This window comes from Populus nigra, chromosome 7, assembly GCF_951802175.1.
Source record: "Populus nigra chromosome 7, ddPopNigr1.1, whole genome shotgun sequence".
Classification (NCBI taxonomy): Eukaryota; Viridiplantae; Streptophyta; class Magnoliopsida; order Malpighiales; family Salicaceae; genus Populus; species Populus nigra.
Genome location: NC_084858.1, coordinates 19,600,452 through 19,619,124, shown reverse-complemented (window position 1 = coordinate 19,619,124; position 18,673 = coordinate 19,600,452). Strand labels below are relative to the sequence as shown.

The window sequence follows — 18,673 nt, the reverse complement described above, 5'->3', positions numbered from 1 at the left end:
TGAAATGGATAAGAGACTCAAAGCTATCACTTCTTCTTCTTCTTCTTCTTCTTCTTCTTCTTCATCTGAGATGTGAAACGATGAAGATTCTTTTGGCGATTCACGCAAGCAGCAGAAAATTTCAAATTGATGTTTGCAATGCGTGCTCAAGGCTATTATAATACTCCTTAAAACATTGGATACAACTTCCTTCAGTTGGGCCCTCCTGGTTCGGGACTTCATGCCCATCAAGCCGCACGCTTTCCGGCTCCCAATTTATTTGGAACCAAGCAGGGATCACCGGAGGAGTGGATAATGATAATAATTACCTTAAACTTAACACCTGGCTTTGGAGGTGATCCTTTTTAGAGTTTCAAAACTAGTTGACGCACTTTATGCTTACTTTCTAATTGAGCTAGCCATTTTTATTAAAACAAAATAAATATGCGGCGGGTTTTTCACTTCAGCACTAGATATAGTTCATTACAGTAAATTAATTGACATGATTGATTCAAGAAATTCAGGATTTGAAACCTGATTTGAATTATATATAATTAATTGACATGATCAAGGTTTTTTTATATTTGATTGACTTCGCCAAACTTAATTTAAACTTAATACCAATTGAAAAATAAAAATAAAAACAAAAAACTGTTATTTTAATAAATAAATAACGCAGTTGACTCGAGCTGGTACAGTAATTTGGTGAGTCTTTTAAAGGTCAGTTCCAGATCGAAAATGACAATTATGGCAGGAGGCATTATCTCATCGTTCAATATACTCTCTCGGAGATTCAACAATCACTAGTTTTTTTGGTTTTGCCGACTATATATGATAATTACCACGGTACCGTAATTATTACTTTTTTTTTATCCGACAAATTCAAAACTATATATATATATATATATATATATATATATATATATATATATATATATATATATATAGTCACACACTGGGTGGGGTGGTTTTACTGTAGATGAGCACTGTTTACAAACTCGTGGATTTATTGTTTATTTTCTAATAATTCATTTTGATATTTAAAGTTTTATTTTATGTTATTTAATTCTAATTGAAGACCAATTACTTATGATTTTTTAGACAAGGATGAAATTGAAAGAAGGGGGCCCGAAATTAAAAAGACGCTAGAAAAAGGTGGCGTGCTAGAGATGGTATGAAAAATACACTTAGGTTCTCGATCTTTAAAAATAACACAATTAAGACAATTTAAGTTCCTCTATTTTTTTAAAAAAAACACTTTTAATACACATGTTTATTTATGTTATTTTTTAGTTTCTGGTTAGAGAAAGAAAAGAGAGAGATTACTGGATTCTAATGATGAGAGAAAAAGTATCTTTCACCTTAATTCCACTTAATTCCAGCCACCAAAATGAGTTTATTGGTGTCCATGAGTTCCTCAGTCATGGTGATTGTTTGAAGCTTTAATGTTGCATGAAAACCAGATTGAAGTCCAAAAAGCCAAAACTAACTCAGTTTGATTTCAAGTAGTTGGGCTAATTTTTGAGTATTTGGAGTTGATGGAATAATTTGTTGGTGTTTTAAGGGTGTTGATGACGTGTTTTTAAGTTGAAATAGTTTATTTTTTTTTTCATTAAAAGAGTCGTAATCTTGATTAGTGGCCAAAATATGGGCTTGTAGATGACAAGACAAGCGACATGTGACCTGCTTATTTTTTTAAAAAAAAAATAGGGGCGTCTTCCATCTTTTTATGAAATTTCAAAGAAAAACAACCAAGTCTAGGCCCGCAACCCTGGGCTTGAAGGCCCACCAACACTCCTAGGCTCTTCATTGTAGTGGTCAGGCGCGTTGGGCCATAGGCCCACTAGTTTGGATTTTTTAAGCCTTTTTATTTCTTTTTTTAGGTTGAGTAAAAATTTAAGGGAAACTAAATCTGGTTGAATTCATGTTCCAGGTCACAGGTTTGACGAGTTAAACCACAACACCCGAGCTATTTTTTTCTTCTAATATTTCTTTTTTTAACTAATATCTTTTTTAACATGTTTTTTTTAATAATTTTTAAATTTATGTTTCAATTAATATCCCTCATTGTGATTTGTTTTTGTTTATTTAGCATTTTTTGGATACATATTGTTTTTTTATGGTGTTGTGCGTAGTTAATTTTTTGAAAAGATTATTCTAGATTATCTATAATTTGTTTTTTATCTTTCATATACAAGAAATTTATTTAGATAATATTTCTAATATATGCAATATTGCATGATATTTTTCACACTTTTATTTTATTTAATCAATTTAATATGTGTGTCTATTTTCAATATCAAAATCAATTTAAACAAATTCAGTAAACACAACTGCGTAAATGTCTCGTCTTGTAAGATTAATTATCTTGATCTATACATGTCTCTTGATTTGTCCAGTTTTATTTTTAGTTATAGTTAATAACTTTTTTATGTTTATTAATATACATAGTTCTCAATTTATTTGATTACATATATGCATGAGCTTTTTAATTTATACTTAAAAAATATTTTATATACAAAAATACATCAAAAAAGACTGCATGTAAAATTTTTTTATATAAAAAAAATATCTAGTTTGCGGCGGAGCATATGTTAAATAACTAGTATAAGTTAAGGCAAATCTTTGCCCTTCTAAAAAAACCAATAGCCTTTGCGTCAATGGTATTTTAGTCTTTTTACACAATACATCAATCATTAAAGATTTGTGCGGGTGAGAAATTTTCACCTTTTTTAACTACAGTTGAATGACCGAATTACCCTTCATGTCAAAATTTCTAAACCAAGGTAAGAGGGGTCTTTTTGATCTTTTTATTTTTTAAAATATAATAGATTTACAATTTTGCCTCAAGAAAAAAAAATTTAAGCCACACGTGGAGTGACATTTCTATCTTTTCACATAGTTTGTGGTAAATTCCAGGAGTATTGGGTACTTTCATCTTTTTAGTTTTATGAATTATTTTTTAATAGAAAAAATTATTGTCATGTGTAGTGTACTTGCCAATGCACTTTGGACAATGCATGTAACGCCTCCTGTTGGCCGAAATTGTCCTTTTATCGTATCATTGAATGTGTTGCTACGCCATTTTCTTGGTGACGCAACACGTGACGATAGAGGTGGAGTGATTTATCGCTTGTAGGCCTTTCATATATTTTTTTCTTTTCTCTCCTCCCCTAAAAATTATAGACTGGTCCTTTTTTGTTTTAACATTTCAACTTCAGTTTTTATTCTTTTGATTTTTAATTTTTATTCCTAATATTTTTTATAAAAAAATATTTGTTTTCAATTTTATCATTCAATTCCAATTTACCATATATATAATTTGGTCTTTATTCTTTTTAATTTATAATTTTTTTCCCTCGACTATTCTATAGAAGTTTTATTAATTTTTAATTTCATCATTCAATCCAAATTTATAGTATATTATTTTTTACAATTTGATCCTAATTCTTTTGATTTTTTTATCCTTTTGTTAATGTTATTAGTCTTTTCAATTTAACCATCAAATCAAAAATTTATTTTTTCTTCTAATTTATTTTTATTTTGATTTTAACCCTTATTCTTTTAATTTCTATTTTTTTTTATTTTGAAACTTCTTCAGTGATTTTGTTTTTGTCAGCATTTTATTTCTTAGGGATTGAGTTTTGCAGTTTTTCCATGCATGATATTTCCAATCTGATGACTTAAGTCACGAGTTGAAAAAGTTATCATAGATTGACATCTTTCTTTTGTTGATTTTCTTTTTTAATTTCTTCTTTTAACATTTTATTTATAAAAAATTAGCTTTGTGATTTGTTTTCAATTTTTTTCTATTATATTATCCTGACTTCCTGATATAGAACATGAGTTTAAGAAGTTAACCTGAACTAACTTGCATATCTATTCATGCTAGTTTAGGTTCACTTACATTGAGTTTTTTTCTTTTTTAATTTTATTTCATTATTCCATATTTACTTATTTGAAAATTGAAAATAGTTTTTTTTTCACTCCTGGGTAAAGTTTTTTCCAAGTTTTACTTTTTTAATTGCTCAGGATTATTATGTTATTGAATTTTTCTTCTTTCTTTAGAAGGCGCCAGCTACGTAGTTTATTCGATTATCGGAAGAGAAATATCAAGTACAAGGATTCCCTCAGACCAGGAGGGACATCCTGACTTTCAGACCGATAATATTGATTGCCGCTGGGACAGCAAAGCTTGAGCTTTAATGGATTAATTACATGGACGAAGAAAAGAGAGAATCTATTTAAGAAAGCAAAATTATGAAAAAAGAAAGAACAAAAAGAAAATGCAACAAAGTTCTCTAATACAAGTTAAAAAGAGGGATATTTTGATAAAATTAAATATTTCAACAAAGTTAATATTTTTATATATAGTTATGAATAAATAAGGGAAGGGTGCTCGAGATGGTTTGGTGCCCGAGATGGTTTGACCATGCCCAACGTAGAACACCGGAGGCTAGATCGGAGAAGTTAGAAGTTGACAATGATAGAGACAGAGAAGTAACCTACATTATCGTGGATGGAAGTGATATCAACGTATTTAAAATCTTTTGATGTTGAGATGATTTGGTGTATGATTGAATGGAATGATGTAAAAGGATCCATATAGCTTACCCCACCCAATTAGGGATCGAGGCTTGGTAGCTTGGTGCCAAAGTTCTCTTCCTCATCTATTCACCCTCTTGTTCTTTCTTTATTGCTTTAAAATGCTGCTGCCACAGTGCTGCGAGCTAGCGATGCAATCCTTTTCTTCTAAAACAAATACTGTAAAACCTCAATTCAGCTGACCCCTAACCAGGAATGTTTTGTGGGACATTAATAAAAAAATTTTTCCAAAATCAGTATCACTATTTTTTCTTGAGCACCACAGATTAAAATTCTCAAGACGCTGCAAGTCTTGTAAAAGTTCTCAAATAACCTTTCACAAACCGTTATTCTCAGAATACAATCATTTGGGAGAAGAGTCCTAACCATTTTAGCTGTATATATGATTTCAATTCCAAACAGCTCTATAGAATAGCCTTCTTTGAAATCCGGTAGCGACTAGCAACTTGTCTTCGCCATTCATGAATTGGAACCTACAGATCAGACCAGGAAAATAATTTCCATATTAATTTGAATTTGTGATGTCATTAAGAATAAATCGACACCAAGAATTTGGCCACACATCAGGATGAGATAAAAGAAAGAAAAGAATAAATCTTACTGCAGGGAAGCCACCATAATCCCCAGGCTCTCTAATGTCTTTGGTCACACAGCTATTAGCAGCAAGCCGGACCTGCAACTCAACCAAATCACTTGTGCAAAATTTGTTGATTTGTGGTTAATTACTTAAGAGATTTGAAAATAACTAACTTAGCTGAAAGCCTGGAACATCTAATATTATTTATTATCCAAATGAAGGATGATGGTTTTAGGCCGTGAACATATGCACAAGTGAGGGTTTTTTAATCTTTGTATTTATTTGTTCACTTGAGACAGGATTTACAACCGACATGCATGGGGCATGTTGTTACTTGTTATAGAAGAGAATCTGTTTGGCTGTAGTCCAAAGTTCTAATTTGTAATCCATCTTTGTGACTGCAGATGTGGGTGTTATGAGCGGAGCAATTTTATTCATCAAAGAAGATCTTAAGATATCTGAGGTACAAGAAGAAGTTCTTGTTGGAATTTTAAGCATAATTTCGCTTTTGGGTAGTTTAGCTGGAGGAAAAATGTCAGATGCCATCGGTCGCAAGTGGACGATAGCCTTTGCAACATTTGTTTTCCAGTCAGGAGCTGCTATAATGGCTCTTGCTCCTTCGTTTACAATTCTGATGACAGGAAGACTCTTGGCTGGCGTGGGGATAGGCTTTGGGATCATGATAGCGCCAGTGTACATTGCAGAGATATCACCCACTGCTGTTAGGGGATCCCTCACCTCCTTTCCTGAAATTTTTATAAATCTAGGAATCCTTCTTGGATACATTTCCAACTATGCTTTTTCAGGACTGCCAGTACATATAAACTGGAGGGTTATGCTTGGCATAGGAATTCTTCCCTCAATCTTTATGGGAGTTGCTCTGTTTGTGATCCCTGAATCCCCAAGGTGGTTGGTGGGGCAGAACAGAATCGAAGAAGCAAGAGCTGTGCTGTCAAAAACGAATGATAGTGAAAAAGAAGCGGAGGAAAGATTGGCTGAGATACAACTGGCTGCTGACCTTGCTAATTCTGAGAAGCATGAAGCAAAAGCAGTGTGGCAAGAATTATTAAAACCTTCACCTGCAGTTCGAAAGATGCTGATTACTGGTTGTGGAATACAGTGTTTCCAACAAATTACAGGTATTGATGCAACAGTCTACTATAGCCCCACGATTTTTAAGGATGCTGGGATCAAGAGCGAGACTCATCTACTTGCTGCAACTGTTGCTGTTGGCTTTACCAAAACTATTTTTATCTTAATAGCTATATTTCTCATTGACAAAGTGGGTAGAAAACCTTTGCTTTACATAAGCACCATTGGAATGACTGTCAGCTTGCTTTCTCTGAGCCTTACTCTATCTTTCATGAGTGATGAGAAATTTGGGATTGAATTGGCAATTTTATCAGTCTGTGCGAATGTAGCATTCTTCTCTGTAGGTATTGGGCCTATTTGTTGGGTTTTGTCATCTGAAATCTTCCCTCAAAGGCTTCGAGCTCAAGCATCAGCTCTCGGGGCAGTGGGCAGTAGGGTCAGTAGTGGTGCCGTTTCTATGTCCTTCCTCTCAGTGTCTGCTGCAATCACAGTTGGAGGAACCTTCTTTGTATTTTCATTGATTTCAGCTCTTTCTGTTGCTTTTGTCCATATATGTGTCCCGGAAACAAAAGGCAAGTCTTTGGAGCAAATTGAAATGATGTTTCAAAATGAAGGAGAGTTGCAAAGAGGTGAAGTGGAATTGGGAGATGTAGAAGTACAGAGACTGGTGCAGAAAGAATAAAGTGGTAGCATTCTTGTTTCACCCACGAGCTTCATAAAGAGGCTTGTAATACTAAAAACTAGTTTAGGCTAAAAGCATTATTTGCACATCCTGTGAATTCAATAAAGCTGATCGCAAAATTCTTTTTCAATACGCTATTTTACCATGGATAATAGGTACACAACCATGGAGCTTAATATACAGTTGATTATTGATCCAAATCATTGAGATTATTCATCTTGTCTTCTGCTTCTATCTATGTAAGATCTCGTAAAGACCCACCCTAATCCCTGCTCAGGAACGTAAATCTTGGATGAAAACAAGATTGTACCCCAGTGAAGTATTGAGAATCTGGGCTATGAAGATGCTGCTGCTGTAATCCTGGCATGTTTCTGGTTAGTCTTTTGATAGTTGGAAGTTAAATGGTAATTCAGACCGAAGTTATTAAATCAGTCTGTTCTAGATCATGGTTGGATAGGTTAACTGAATTGACTCGAATCAATAAAAATAATAATTAAAATGACATTATTTGAAAAAAATTAAAACTCCAATTGAAATTGGATTATATTAGGTAAACTTTCACTTAATTTGAACCACATGTTGGGTCAATAGAACACCGAATGAACTTGCAGTAGTAAGCTGGGTTTAATAACACTAATTCATAAATGAGACATAATTCTAGTGAAAGGTTCAGGTAAAAGCTTAGCCCTAAGTTCTAACTCCAGTCAGCTGCCTGGATATCGATAGCAAATTTTACATGCCTAGCGCAAGCAGCTTGTTAATTTATCAACTAACCAGTTCATATTTGACAGAAGATGGATCGCCATGGTTCCACGTGCAAAGCTAGCCCTTATCAGGTGTAAGCTAATTGAATCACACAAAATTTAATAATCACCTTCACAACTCATTTTAATGGGGCATGAATTCAATCGCGATTCTTATAATTTTGCCATGGCTCCCTGAAAAAAAATATTCAGCGTTCACTTTCGAAACTCAAAACAGTTCAACAAACTTTTACTCTCGACTTCGAGAGAGACAAAAGGGTCTTAATTCAATAGAAGATATGTTTAAGAAAACTCTTGTCTTATTAATTACAACATCGCCTTCGATACTAGCATGTATAATTATGGGATGATTCGAACGGGACCATGCATGATTAACCAATACAGCTGACAAGGTTCACAAAAACCCTTAATTACAAGTTTTTTTTCTCTGAAGTTGGTGAATTGAATGAAGATTCGAAATAACATAACTTGGAAAGAATGAGCACCTGTAAGGTGATTTCTTTGTATTGAGTTTAGCACTGGTGATAGAGAAAAGAAATCTTTCGGACTGTATCTTGTATGTTTACAGAATTTGTAAACATAATTGCTTAGAAGAAGATCCGAATGGAACTATTCAGATCAAGATTATAGTCTCTGGGCGTGTCGAGGCAAGAACTAAAGTGGCTAATGTGATTATCACAATAGTTTTGGATTACGTAAAGACACATGTCCAGAATGATAATGATCTTTTGCATAGTGAGTTTAGGGTTTTATAGGCTGTGAGGGGGTGTCTAGCCCGGGGCTTGAGTTAAAAAAAGAGAAGAAATAAATAGAACTACATGGAACTAGAAGAGAAAAGGAACAAGATACGCGTTCGAGGGAGACTTGAACACCCTCTCCTTTGTCTCGTACCTCCAAATATCCGAAGGCTACTAATTAACTATAAGCATTAAAATAAGTTCCTTAAATGATTAGATATTCCATCCCAAGGCTTTATAAAACTAAAATATTCGCTGAGTTTAATATGAAATCAAGCTTTTAATAGATATAGATCAATATAATAGATAGATATAAAACAACAATCATAGTGTCATTTGATCATTACAAGTGAAACATAATGCCTTTTGAACTAAAAAAATGCTTCTTCTAAGTTCTGGTGAATAATGCATGAAATCTACAATTCTTTTTCAGGATTTATCATAATTTATATTGATGATATTTTAATTTTCTTTGTCTCTAGATCAACACTTCAAACATCTCAATACATTCTTCAATGCCATAAAAAAAACAGGCCTAGCTGCATCATCTAAAAAGAAGACAGGGCTATCCAATTTATTGATAAGTTTCCAGATGAAATCAATAACAAAAACATAACTACAATGATTTCTTAGATGCCTTAATTATGCACAAGATTTTTATAAAAATATCACTCATGATTGTAAGCCTTTATTTTAAAGGCTTAAAAAAGAATCTGCAAAACAGAACCATGAACACATAGTTGTAGTGAAAAAGATCAAGACCAAAGCTAAAGAGTTTCCTTGTCTTTCTATTGCCAATCCTAGTGCTTTAGAAATTGTTAAGGCAAATGTCTCAGAACTAGGTTATGGTGAAATCCTAAAACAAAGGATTGATGATAAAGAACAAGGTGTAAGATTCACGAGTGGACTTTCAAACCCAACAAAACTATTCCACGATTTAAAAAGAAACCATATCAATAGTTTTGTATATCTCTAAATTTAAAAGTGATTTTATCAACCAAAAAATCTTATTAAGAACTTATTGCAAATCTACAAAAAAAAAAAATCATATTAAAAGATGTAATAAATATTGCCTCCAAACAAATATTCGCTAGATGACAAGAAATTCTCTTTTTATTTGATTTTGATACAAAATATATCGAAGGAAAAAAATAATTGTCTTCATGATTTTCTAACTAGAGAATTCTTATAGGCATCGCAAACTAAAGGCAATTTAGAGGTCTTCATAATTCAAGAGATCCAATCCTTGCCATATTAGAGGAACATCTCACTTTATTCTAATAAAGAAGAAGACTCTAAACTATCCAAAGAAGTTTATGAGATAACCTTTTTTCCTGCTAGTAATAAAGAAAATTTATACCCTTTCATTCCATAAAATATTTTTATCATATATGATTAAAAAATCTTTGATTCCTTCTTCAACTCCACAAGAGGTGATGGCATTGCTTTTATCAAAGAACTTTCACCCTTTACATGATAAAATGGAGCTATTTATTACCATGAGCTCTTATTAGAGACAAGATCAATCTTTCTTCAAAAAGTTCTCAAAAATAAAAAAGATCGAGCTTGTTCTAATCTTATAATTAAAAGAATTATTGCTCCTGATGAATGAGGCCCTAATCCCCGTACCTTTATATTTCTTACTAACTATCGACTTTCCCCCAAAACATACATTTACTTTTACTACATCAATGCATGAGAAGGAGCCTTAACATATGATAACAATGTTGGTAAGCATAGTTGGTTCATCCAGTTCTAACTATCTCATAAATCTCAAGTCTTTTTAGAATGCTTTTGAAGTTGGTATAACAAATGGGAAATCTTTCCAATCCAAATGCCAATTTCCATGAAACCTTATTTGAAGAATTTTCTTCAGACTAATAAGTCTATTTTAAAACTATTAAGTTTTGTGAGCCATTTCCAAGTCCCCATGATATTCAAACGGGATTATCAAGTCTCAGATTAAGAAGAAGATAAGTTTAGCTTCACACGCAATATCTTAATCCTTATGAGGAGAACATTTGTCAAATCGTGGGATAAATTCAATTTTTTAGATGAACTGTGTCGCGAGGTGATGTTAGGCTGACGCGCTAAAGTGTCTTATAAGAGGTATTGTTGTTGGGAAATGAAATGAGTTTGGGTTTAATCATAAGATTACGATTGAGGTTCAGGAGTCGCCACCTAGTATTATGGTTACTAGAAACCTATGGTCTGCGAGAATTTGGGTAAAGGACCTGTTGTGCAAGGAGAAAACGCATCACCCCCAATGCACCCTACTTAAGGTTAGCTGCATTGTTGTTTGATTGTTTTTCTAAGTCGGGTTTCTATTCATTGATCTTTTTCCAACGCCTAAGGCAGATATCCTTTCGTGAGAGAGTCTCTACTTCATCGGGTTTAATCCTAACCATTCTAAAGTGCAAATTTAGCATCACATTTATTTTTCAATTTGTATCTTTAATACTCGAAAGTATACTCGACTATGGTGGAGCTGATGGCAGACAAGCTAATGGTAGGGATAATCAACGGCTGGGATGGCAAGTAGAGAAAACAAAATGGCAGAAACCAAGGAGAATGGCTGATTTTTTTCAATTTTTGCACCCGATTTTCTTCATGCTCGGGCCATGAAATCCACTCCTATTTATAGGGGGTGGAAGAGGGCAATCTTGTTTTCACTGGGTAAAAATTTCAGCCCTTAATTAAGCTGGGAAGGATCCCAACCGTTGACTCAAAGTAGACACCGTAAACTGTCAAATTTGACAGTAAAAGACTGTCTGAGTTTGCCTTTTTTGGCTGGTGTCATGGTCGTTATGGTGTCAATCGGTCAGAAAGAACCATATCGGGGTGTAGAAGGATGTCAAGTGATCATTTTTGTGTAATTTTTACAAAATTGGTAAATGGTAGAGGCATTAAATGCACCTGCAAAGTAGCTCCTTGGGCTGTCTTTTCAAAGAAAAATTAGAGAAGAAGATGAACAGTAACTAAAATGACACTGTTTTGGTAACGTTCAATATGGTCCTTCGTTCTACTTTCATTCAATTACATCCTTAATTGACTTCAAACTTTCAATTCTGTGTAATTTGGCCCATGACTAACTTCAATTTCAGCCCCATATTTGAGTGTCATTTTTATTTTGGGTCTTGGTTGCGGTTTTATACAAATTAACCATCAATTGACCATTAAATTTTCAATTCTTTAATTTCACCATAATTCCAATCAATTGTGTCCCCATTGTTTGGCGTCTTTTGTAGATTGGTTTTTGGCTTTGAATTTTTTCAATTTAACCCATAATTGACCTCAAAACTTTAATTTTCTTGTGATTTTGTCCCTGATTTCAATCACTTGACTTTGTAAAAAGTAAATTTAGTCTCTTAAAATTTCAATCTTCTCAATTAAGCTCAAATTGGGCTCCAAAACTTAATTTTTCACCAATTAAGCCCTTAATAAAATTAATTTGACCCCTTTAAAGTATAATTAAGTCCTTGCACCTAATTAAATCCTTTAATTGGACCCAAATTAATTATTAAACATAATTAAACTTTAATTTGGCCCATGATTAAATCAAATTGGCATATTAGAAATTTAATTATGTCTTTGGACTTAATTTTTATGAAAATTTGTCTAATAATCCTTTAATTTGATCTTGAATCTGCATTATTTCTTCATTCTTGGGTGTAATGAGATACAATTAGACTTTAAAATTCATCCAAAATTGCAGCTTAATTTTTCTATATGTTTGAAATCCTCCTCAGCCTGCTTTCTTCACGTTGCTATTTTTTATTTTATTTTATTTTATTTTATTTTTATTTTGAAAGAAAAGAAAGTTAATTTGGAGAATAATCTAGAAATAGGTTATGACAAACTGTATGTTTTTCATAGAAAATATCAATCTTCTCCATAAAGATCAAGATCTCCAATCTTGAAAGAGCTTTTTAAATACCTTCTCTCCTCATCTTTGAAGCAAGCGATCAAGAAATATCTTCTTGAAGCCTTCCAAATTGTTATCACACTCTCATGACACGAATCCTAAATTTGACGGGTTAACTTGGTTTGGCGTGTTAACCTAGTTGATTGAAAATTTTTTCTTTTTCTTAAGTAGTTTTGTTTCTTCCAATTTCATCTTTTAATATTGATTTGAGTGAGAATTAAATTTCATGATTTATTTTGTTTACATTTCATTAAATTATCGTCATCTCCTGAGGGGATTTTACTGTACCCCTCCTCGCAAAGCACTATTCATTAGAATAGTGCTTTGCTTTGTTGTTTTTTTCTTTTCAATTAATCTTTTTTTTTTATTTAATTTCATTTTGTAAGATTAATTTTTTCTATTTAGTTATCATACTTTCATGACACAGCCTTGCAGTTAGACCCACATCTAAAGCTCTTGGATCTGGTGTTGTAACCATACCCAAGACTCTTGGGTTTAGTATTGCAGGCAGACCCACTTAAACTTGGATTATGCAAGTTTAATATTATTATTTGTATTGTAAATATTACTATTAGTATTATAATTAATATTATAAATATTACTTTTAGGTTAGACGTTGTAGTCAGACTCAAGACTCTTGAACCTAACTTTGCAGATAGACCTAATACTCTTAAATTTTAATTTTATTTTATATTTTTTATGTAAAAAAATATATTAACCCTTAATATATAGTGCGGGATACCTACCTGGTTATAGTGTATAATGAAATCGGTGGTGGTGAACAATATTTCCCGACCTTTTAATGTTTAAAGGTAAAAACAAAAAATAATACAAAATATATGGGGCACAGCATGGACCAAAGCATGTTCAGGGAAGTATAGCCATGTGCACAGAGTATAAACTATCACATCATATTAACAACGGGTTCTATGCAACATTCACATGGTCTATTGCAAACCTAGGTTGTGGTTCTAGTTTGATGTTTTAATTTTTTTATTTAAATTTTATATATATATATTTTCAGTTGTTTTAAAAAAATTATTTTAATATATTTTAAAATAAAAAACACTTTAAATTATAACTATTACCATATCACTAAACACTCCCATTAAAAAAAAAAAAAAAACTATCTTCGTCGTGAATACACCGTCATTGGTAAAATTTTAACTGGACAATTCTAATCCTTAATTACCAATAAAAAGACTTCGGCACTAGCTTAGCTCTCCACTTCGAGTAGTCAGACTCCCTACAAAGAAGATCAAGTCTCACATGGTAACAGTCAGCAAGCAGCTTGTGTATCAGCTAACCAGCTCCTATTTGACAGATAGATCACCAAAGTCTCATGTGCAGAACCCATCAAATTTACATGAACTTGATTTTCAATCATGCATGAACCCCGTCGTTGTAATAAACAAAGGAAAACTAAAGTTGTTGTCACCTAATTATATTCTGGCGAAGCACAGAGAATTAAACATTAGGGAGTTGGTAAGATTGCTCTATCCATAGACTACTGAAAGGAAAATAATGTTGTAAATGTCTAATTTTACAACCTGCAGATGCAAGACTAGATCATATGGTGATAAGAAATCAATCAAAAATAAATAGGAGATTCATGTGGGGCCAGAAAGTAGGTGCCCGGAAGCTGAAAAATCACTCTCACAACTTATTTTAAGAGGCATGATCTTCAGCATGATTACGTATTCATTACATGTGATGACAAATCGTAGAGTTTACTTTCAAGAATTAAATGAACTGGCCTTGCTTCATATTTAAAGAGGATTGCATGGGCATTTAGTACTGCTCAAATAGTGTTATTTTTCTTTATGCTGTCCAAGAACATGCAATAAATTACAAGAGAATCAAAGGGTCATTAACTCTCAAAGAATAATTTATTTTCTAAGAAACAGTGGAATAATTGGATTGGTCCATGATTAACCAATAAACTATTCATAAGAGAAGACTATAACACCAACGAGCCATTTCTGCTCCTTATTATATAAATGCAAGATGGCTAAAACCCGCAGTAGACACGGAAGGTTCTTATTATATTCAATTCTGCGAGTATTCATACCTTGCAAGAAGATACACATGAGACAAATAGTAGGAAACAAAAACAAAGGGTGGGATGTATGAAAGAAAAAAGATTTTCCTTTTGTTTCTTTCTTCAACCTTCATCAACATTGTAATGGTGGAAAGGATTGAGTTAGTCCATGACCACAGATAGCAAAGCAATCTTCAACACTTACATAATCATCAATTTTCCTATAGTAATTTACAAACTTGAGCTCGAAGAATTGCAGAAAACACAACAATCCAACATTATATGATTGATAATGCTTCCACTTTCGGCCTTGATCTTTCTGCTCTGCCTGTTCCATAAGTGAACTGCAAAACTTTCACTTTTAATCTGCTCAAGTTTTTTACGCAGCCATGTTGAATGGGCCTTACCTTCAGGCCCCTTAAAGAGACTTTTAATTCGACTCCAATTCACCGGATAAAATGCAGATGGAGGCAATACAGTGAAGTTAAACCCAGGCGTTCTATTGACTCTTGAAACAACTCTTGAAACCAGATAAGGACCGTTATGACCCCACTTGTTTCCATCGAATGTGAGTGCAAATTCTTCAATGAATTTGAAGAGTAAAGGATGCTTCTTGTCAAAAATCAACACGGCATTATTCAATCTGCTCCAATTCCCATTTTCAAGATCAATACTTTGTGCCCCTATAGCATTTCTCAATTTGGTAAGTGTCTTCAACACTATCACATCAGTGTCCAGATAAATCCCACCAAACTTATACAACAAAGCAAGCCTAAGCAAATTAGACATATTTTGACCCAAAGAAACTTCTCCAGGGCTAACATTCCCTTTCTTTAACCCTTTAAACCATTTCTCAGCATGAGTATCCTTGAATATATAATCAAAATCAGGCTTAATTGCAATCAATTTAAACCCTTTGTCAAGAAATGGCTTTAAAACAAGACTCCCACTTTCAGCATCCATGGAATTGGAAACAATAACCAAACAAGCATATGGATGGGACTTGAACAAGCTCTCAATAGCAAACAACTCTCTATCACCAAATGGCTTCAAAGAAGAAATCCATGTCATAAAGAACCTAACCTTACAACCACGATTCCCAAGGAAGTCTCTTATTCTTGTCGAAAACTGTTTTGAATTGTCTCCAGAACTCAGCATTCTCTTCACAGCTTTGTATCCATGAGCCTTCTTTGGCTTCAAAACCACAGAATGATCAATTGGTGTCACTGAAATGGCTGGATTTTGCAAGAGAGGCAAAAGGGTCTTTAAAATAACTGATGGTGTGTCTTCTTTAACTGCATACATCACTGAAGATGGGAGCTTTTTAAGTGAATTTCCAGCAAGATTGGCCTGGGAGAAATTGGCGGGTTCTGGCTGAGGTTTGGAGGGAAAGGGAAGGTGAACGTAGAAAACAGCGAAACCATTGTACAAAAGTAGGAGAAAGAATATAAGAGCAAGGAGTGAAGTTGGTAAGCAAAAGAGAGAGGCAAAAATTGATCTTTTTATGTTTTGCAACTGTTTAACACAGACAAAACAATTCTGTTTAAGCTTGGTGATCTGGTGGTACATGGTGTTTATTAGTAGCTAAAATGTGGCTTTGGGTTTTGGTTCTGGTTCATTTATGAGTCAATAAGAGCCTGCGAGTTGCAGAGAGAGAGAGAGAATAATGGAGGGTAAGTGAGAGCAAAGGATTTTAATGGAGGCGGCAAAAAATCAATCAAAGAAATATTTTTTGTGCTGTGTGCTTTGGCACTGGGAACCAAAAAGATAGTCTAGAGGAAGTGGGAGTGGCCAGTTCACTTCACTGACAAAAGTGAAGAGAGAGAGGGAGAGATATAAAGAGAGATATGTAAGCTTCTCTTTGCTTCGGTTTGGTTTATGAACTTGAAAGTTGACTCCCATTTTGAAACAGGACCATTGTTATATATATATATATATATATATATATATATATATATATATATATATATATATATATATATATATATATCGGTTAAATTATATTTTTAAAACCTTTTGATTTTGTTTTATATTTTTTTGATAATTTTAATGTATTGCTATCAAAAATTTAAAAAAAATCTAAAAAATTTAAAATCAATGACTCAATTTAAAGTTTGATGCAAGCAAGACGGATAAAACTAGTTTACTGTGCAGGAAAAAAGAGAGTAAGACTTTCCAGCTTTTAAGAGAAAGCAAGCACTCCTAATCGGCTGTTTCAATTTTACTGTCGAGTAGGTTTTTTTTAATTGAAATTGATTATATAATTTTTTATTTTTTTATTATATAGTTAAAAAATAATTTAAAAATATATATTATTAATTTTTAGAAAATTCAGGGCTTGTCAACGGGTATGATGAGTTTTTTTTTTAATTTTATTGTTTTTATTTTACCATTCGATATTCAACTGATTAAGAATTAATTTTCATAATTTATTTCATTTTATTTTTTATGAGGTTATTATAGTTTTTTAAAAAAATCTTATTATTAGTTTAATACTCGATTTTACGATCATTTATTTTTATCATCATACAATTAAATAAAATACAATTTAGAAGAAAACAAGTTATTAATCCTAATAAAGTCTATTATCTGGTTTGTGGGTTTGACGTGTAGATCCAGGTTACTCGATTCATAAGTTTAGCGATATATATATATATATATATATATATATATATATATATATATATATATATATATATATATATATAGTTTTTTATCCTATAATTTTTCAAATTATTTTAATTTTATTTTACTCTTCTCTAATATTGGATTGGATGGAAAAAGAAATTCATGATTTTTTTTTTTACTTTCTATAGGATATCATGATCTCAAATAAATTTTTTTTTTTTTGTTAGTGCTAGATTTTACAAGCATCTAATTTTATCATAAGTTTAAATAAAAATAATTTATAAAAACAACAAAGTTATTAAACTTATTAAAGTCCATGACTCATATTGTAAGGTGACCGAGATCGATCCAATATAATATTATTTCAATATTAAAAAAGATATTATCTTAATTTTTTTTTAAAAGTTATGTCATGTTCTTATCTGTCTTTCAAGTTGTTTTTGGACCCATTATATTGAATGATTCATTTTGGGTCAGCTCCCACGCGGTTTAATTTGAAACTTGAGATAGACAAGAAGCCGAGCTTGCATGTTTCAAGATCAAATCAATTGATTGGATTTAATAATACTTCTAGAAAATTCTCTGTACTTTTAATATTTTTTTAAAATTAAAAAAAATAATAATTCGACCCCAAACAATGCGCGCTGGAGAATACACTAACGCACCATCTGTAACAAGACGTGTTCTCGTTATCATACAATTAATGTTCCACGTTATCTAGATGGAGCTTAATCAGTTGTCAGTACATTACAGCTAATTCCTCAAAATTGTTTATGCAGGGCAGATTCCAATCCTGAGCTTAGCTGCCATGCCATGCTAAGCTCTACTGAGCCAAGCCTCAGAAATTCTAGTACTGATATTCCTTCAAGTTAAACAGAGCAAAAAAGACGTTTCTTTTTCCTGTATTCCTTTTTTTTTTTGGATGGTATACTTAAGAGTATAGTACTGTATTCATGGACATGCAGTATAAAACATAGTTTTTAAACCTTTCATGCCCAGATAGATTGATTCAAGAAATTCAGGATTTGAAACCTGATTTGAATTATACATAATTAATTGACATGATCAAGGTTTTTTTATATTTGATTGACTTCGCCAAACTTAATTTAAACTTAATACCAATTGAAAAATAAAAATAAAAACAAAAAACTGCTATTTTAATAAATAAATAACGCAGTTGACTCGAGCTGGTACAGTAATTTGGTGAGTCTTTTAAAGGGCAGTTCCAGATCGAAAATGACAATTATGGCAGGAGGCATTATCTCATCGTTCAATATACTCTCTCGGAGATTCAACAATCACTAGTTTTTTTGGTTTTGCCGACTATATATGATAATTACCACGGTACCGTAATTATTACTTTTTTTTTTATCCGACAAATTCAAAACTATATATATATATATATATATATATATATATATAGTCACACACTGGGTGGGGTGGTTTTACTGTAGATGAGCACTGTTTACAAACTCGTGGATTTATTGTTTATTTTCTAATAATTTATTTTGGTATTTAAAGTTTTATTTTATGTTATTTAATTCTAATTGAAGACCAATTACTTATGATTTTTTAGACAAGGATGAAATTGAAAGAAAGGGGCTCGAAATTAAAAAGGCGCTAGAAAAAGGTGGCGTGCTAGA

General features: G+C 32.4%; 2 protein-coding genes and 1 long non-coding RNA gene across 3 annotated transcripts; 1 reads left to right on the top strand and 2 right to left on the bottom strand.

Moving 5' to 3' along the window:
* Window positions 1-4,770: 4,770 nt before the first annotated feature.
* LOC133698300 (uncharacterized) lies at window positions 4,771-5,268 on the bottom strand. Its single transcript, XR_009843053.1, has 2 exons — window positions 5,186-5,268; window positions 4,771-5,057 (listed from the first exon to the last, which is right to left on the bottom strand). It is a non-coding gene; the product is annotated as an uncharacterized LOC133698300 (long non-coding RNA).
* A 105-nt stretch (window positions 5,269-5,373) lies between these two features.
* On the top strand, window positions 5,374-7,065 carry LOC133698634 (probable polyol transporter 4). Its single transcript, XM_062121627.1, has one exon. The coding sequence runs from the start codon at window positions 5,577-5,579 to the stop codon at window positions 6,933-6,935; it is 1,359 nt and encodes a 452-aa protein (XP_061977611.1). The 5' UTR covers window positions 5,374-5,576; the 3' UTR covers window positions 6,936-7,065.
* Window positions 7,066-14,369: 7,304 nt separating this feature from the next.
* Window positions 14,370-16,282, bottom strand: LOC133698940 (uncharacterized protein At4g19900-like). The gene has a single exon (XM_062122053.1). The coding sequence runs from the start codon at window positions 15,969-15,971 to the stop codon at window positions 14,634-14,636; it is 1,338 nt and encodes a 445-aa protein (XP_061978037.1). The 5' UTR covers window positions 15,972-16,282; the 3' UTR covers window positions 14,370-14,633.
* Between the last annotated feature and the right edge of the window lie 2,391 nt (window positions 16,283-18,673).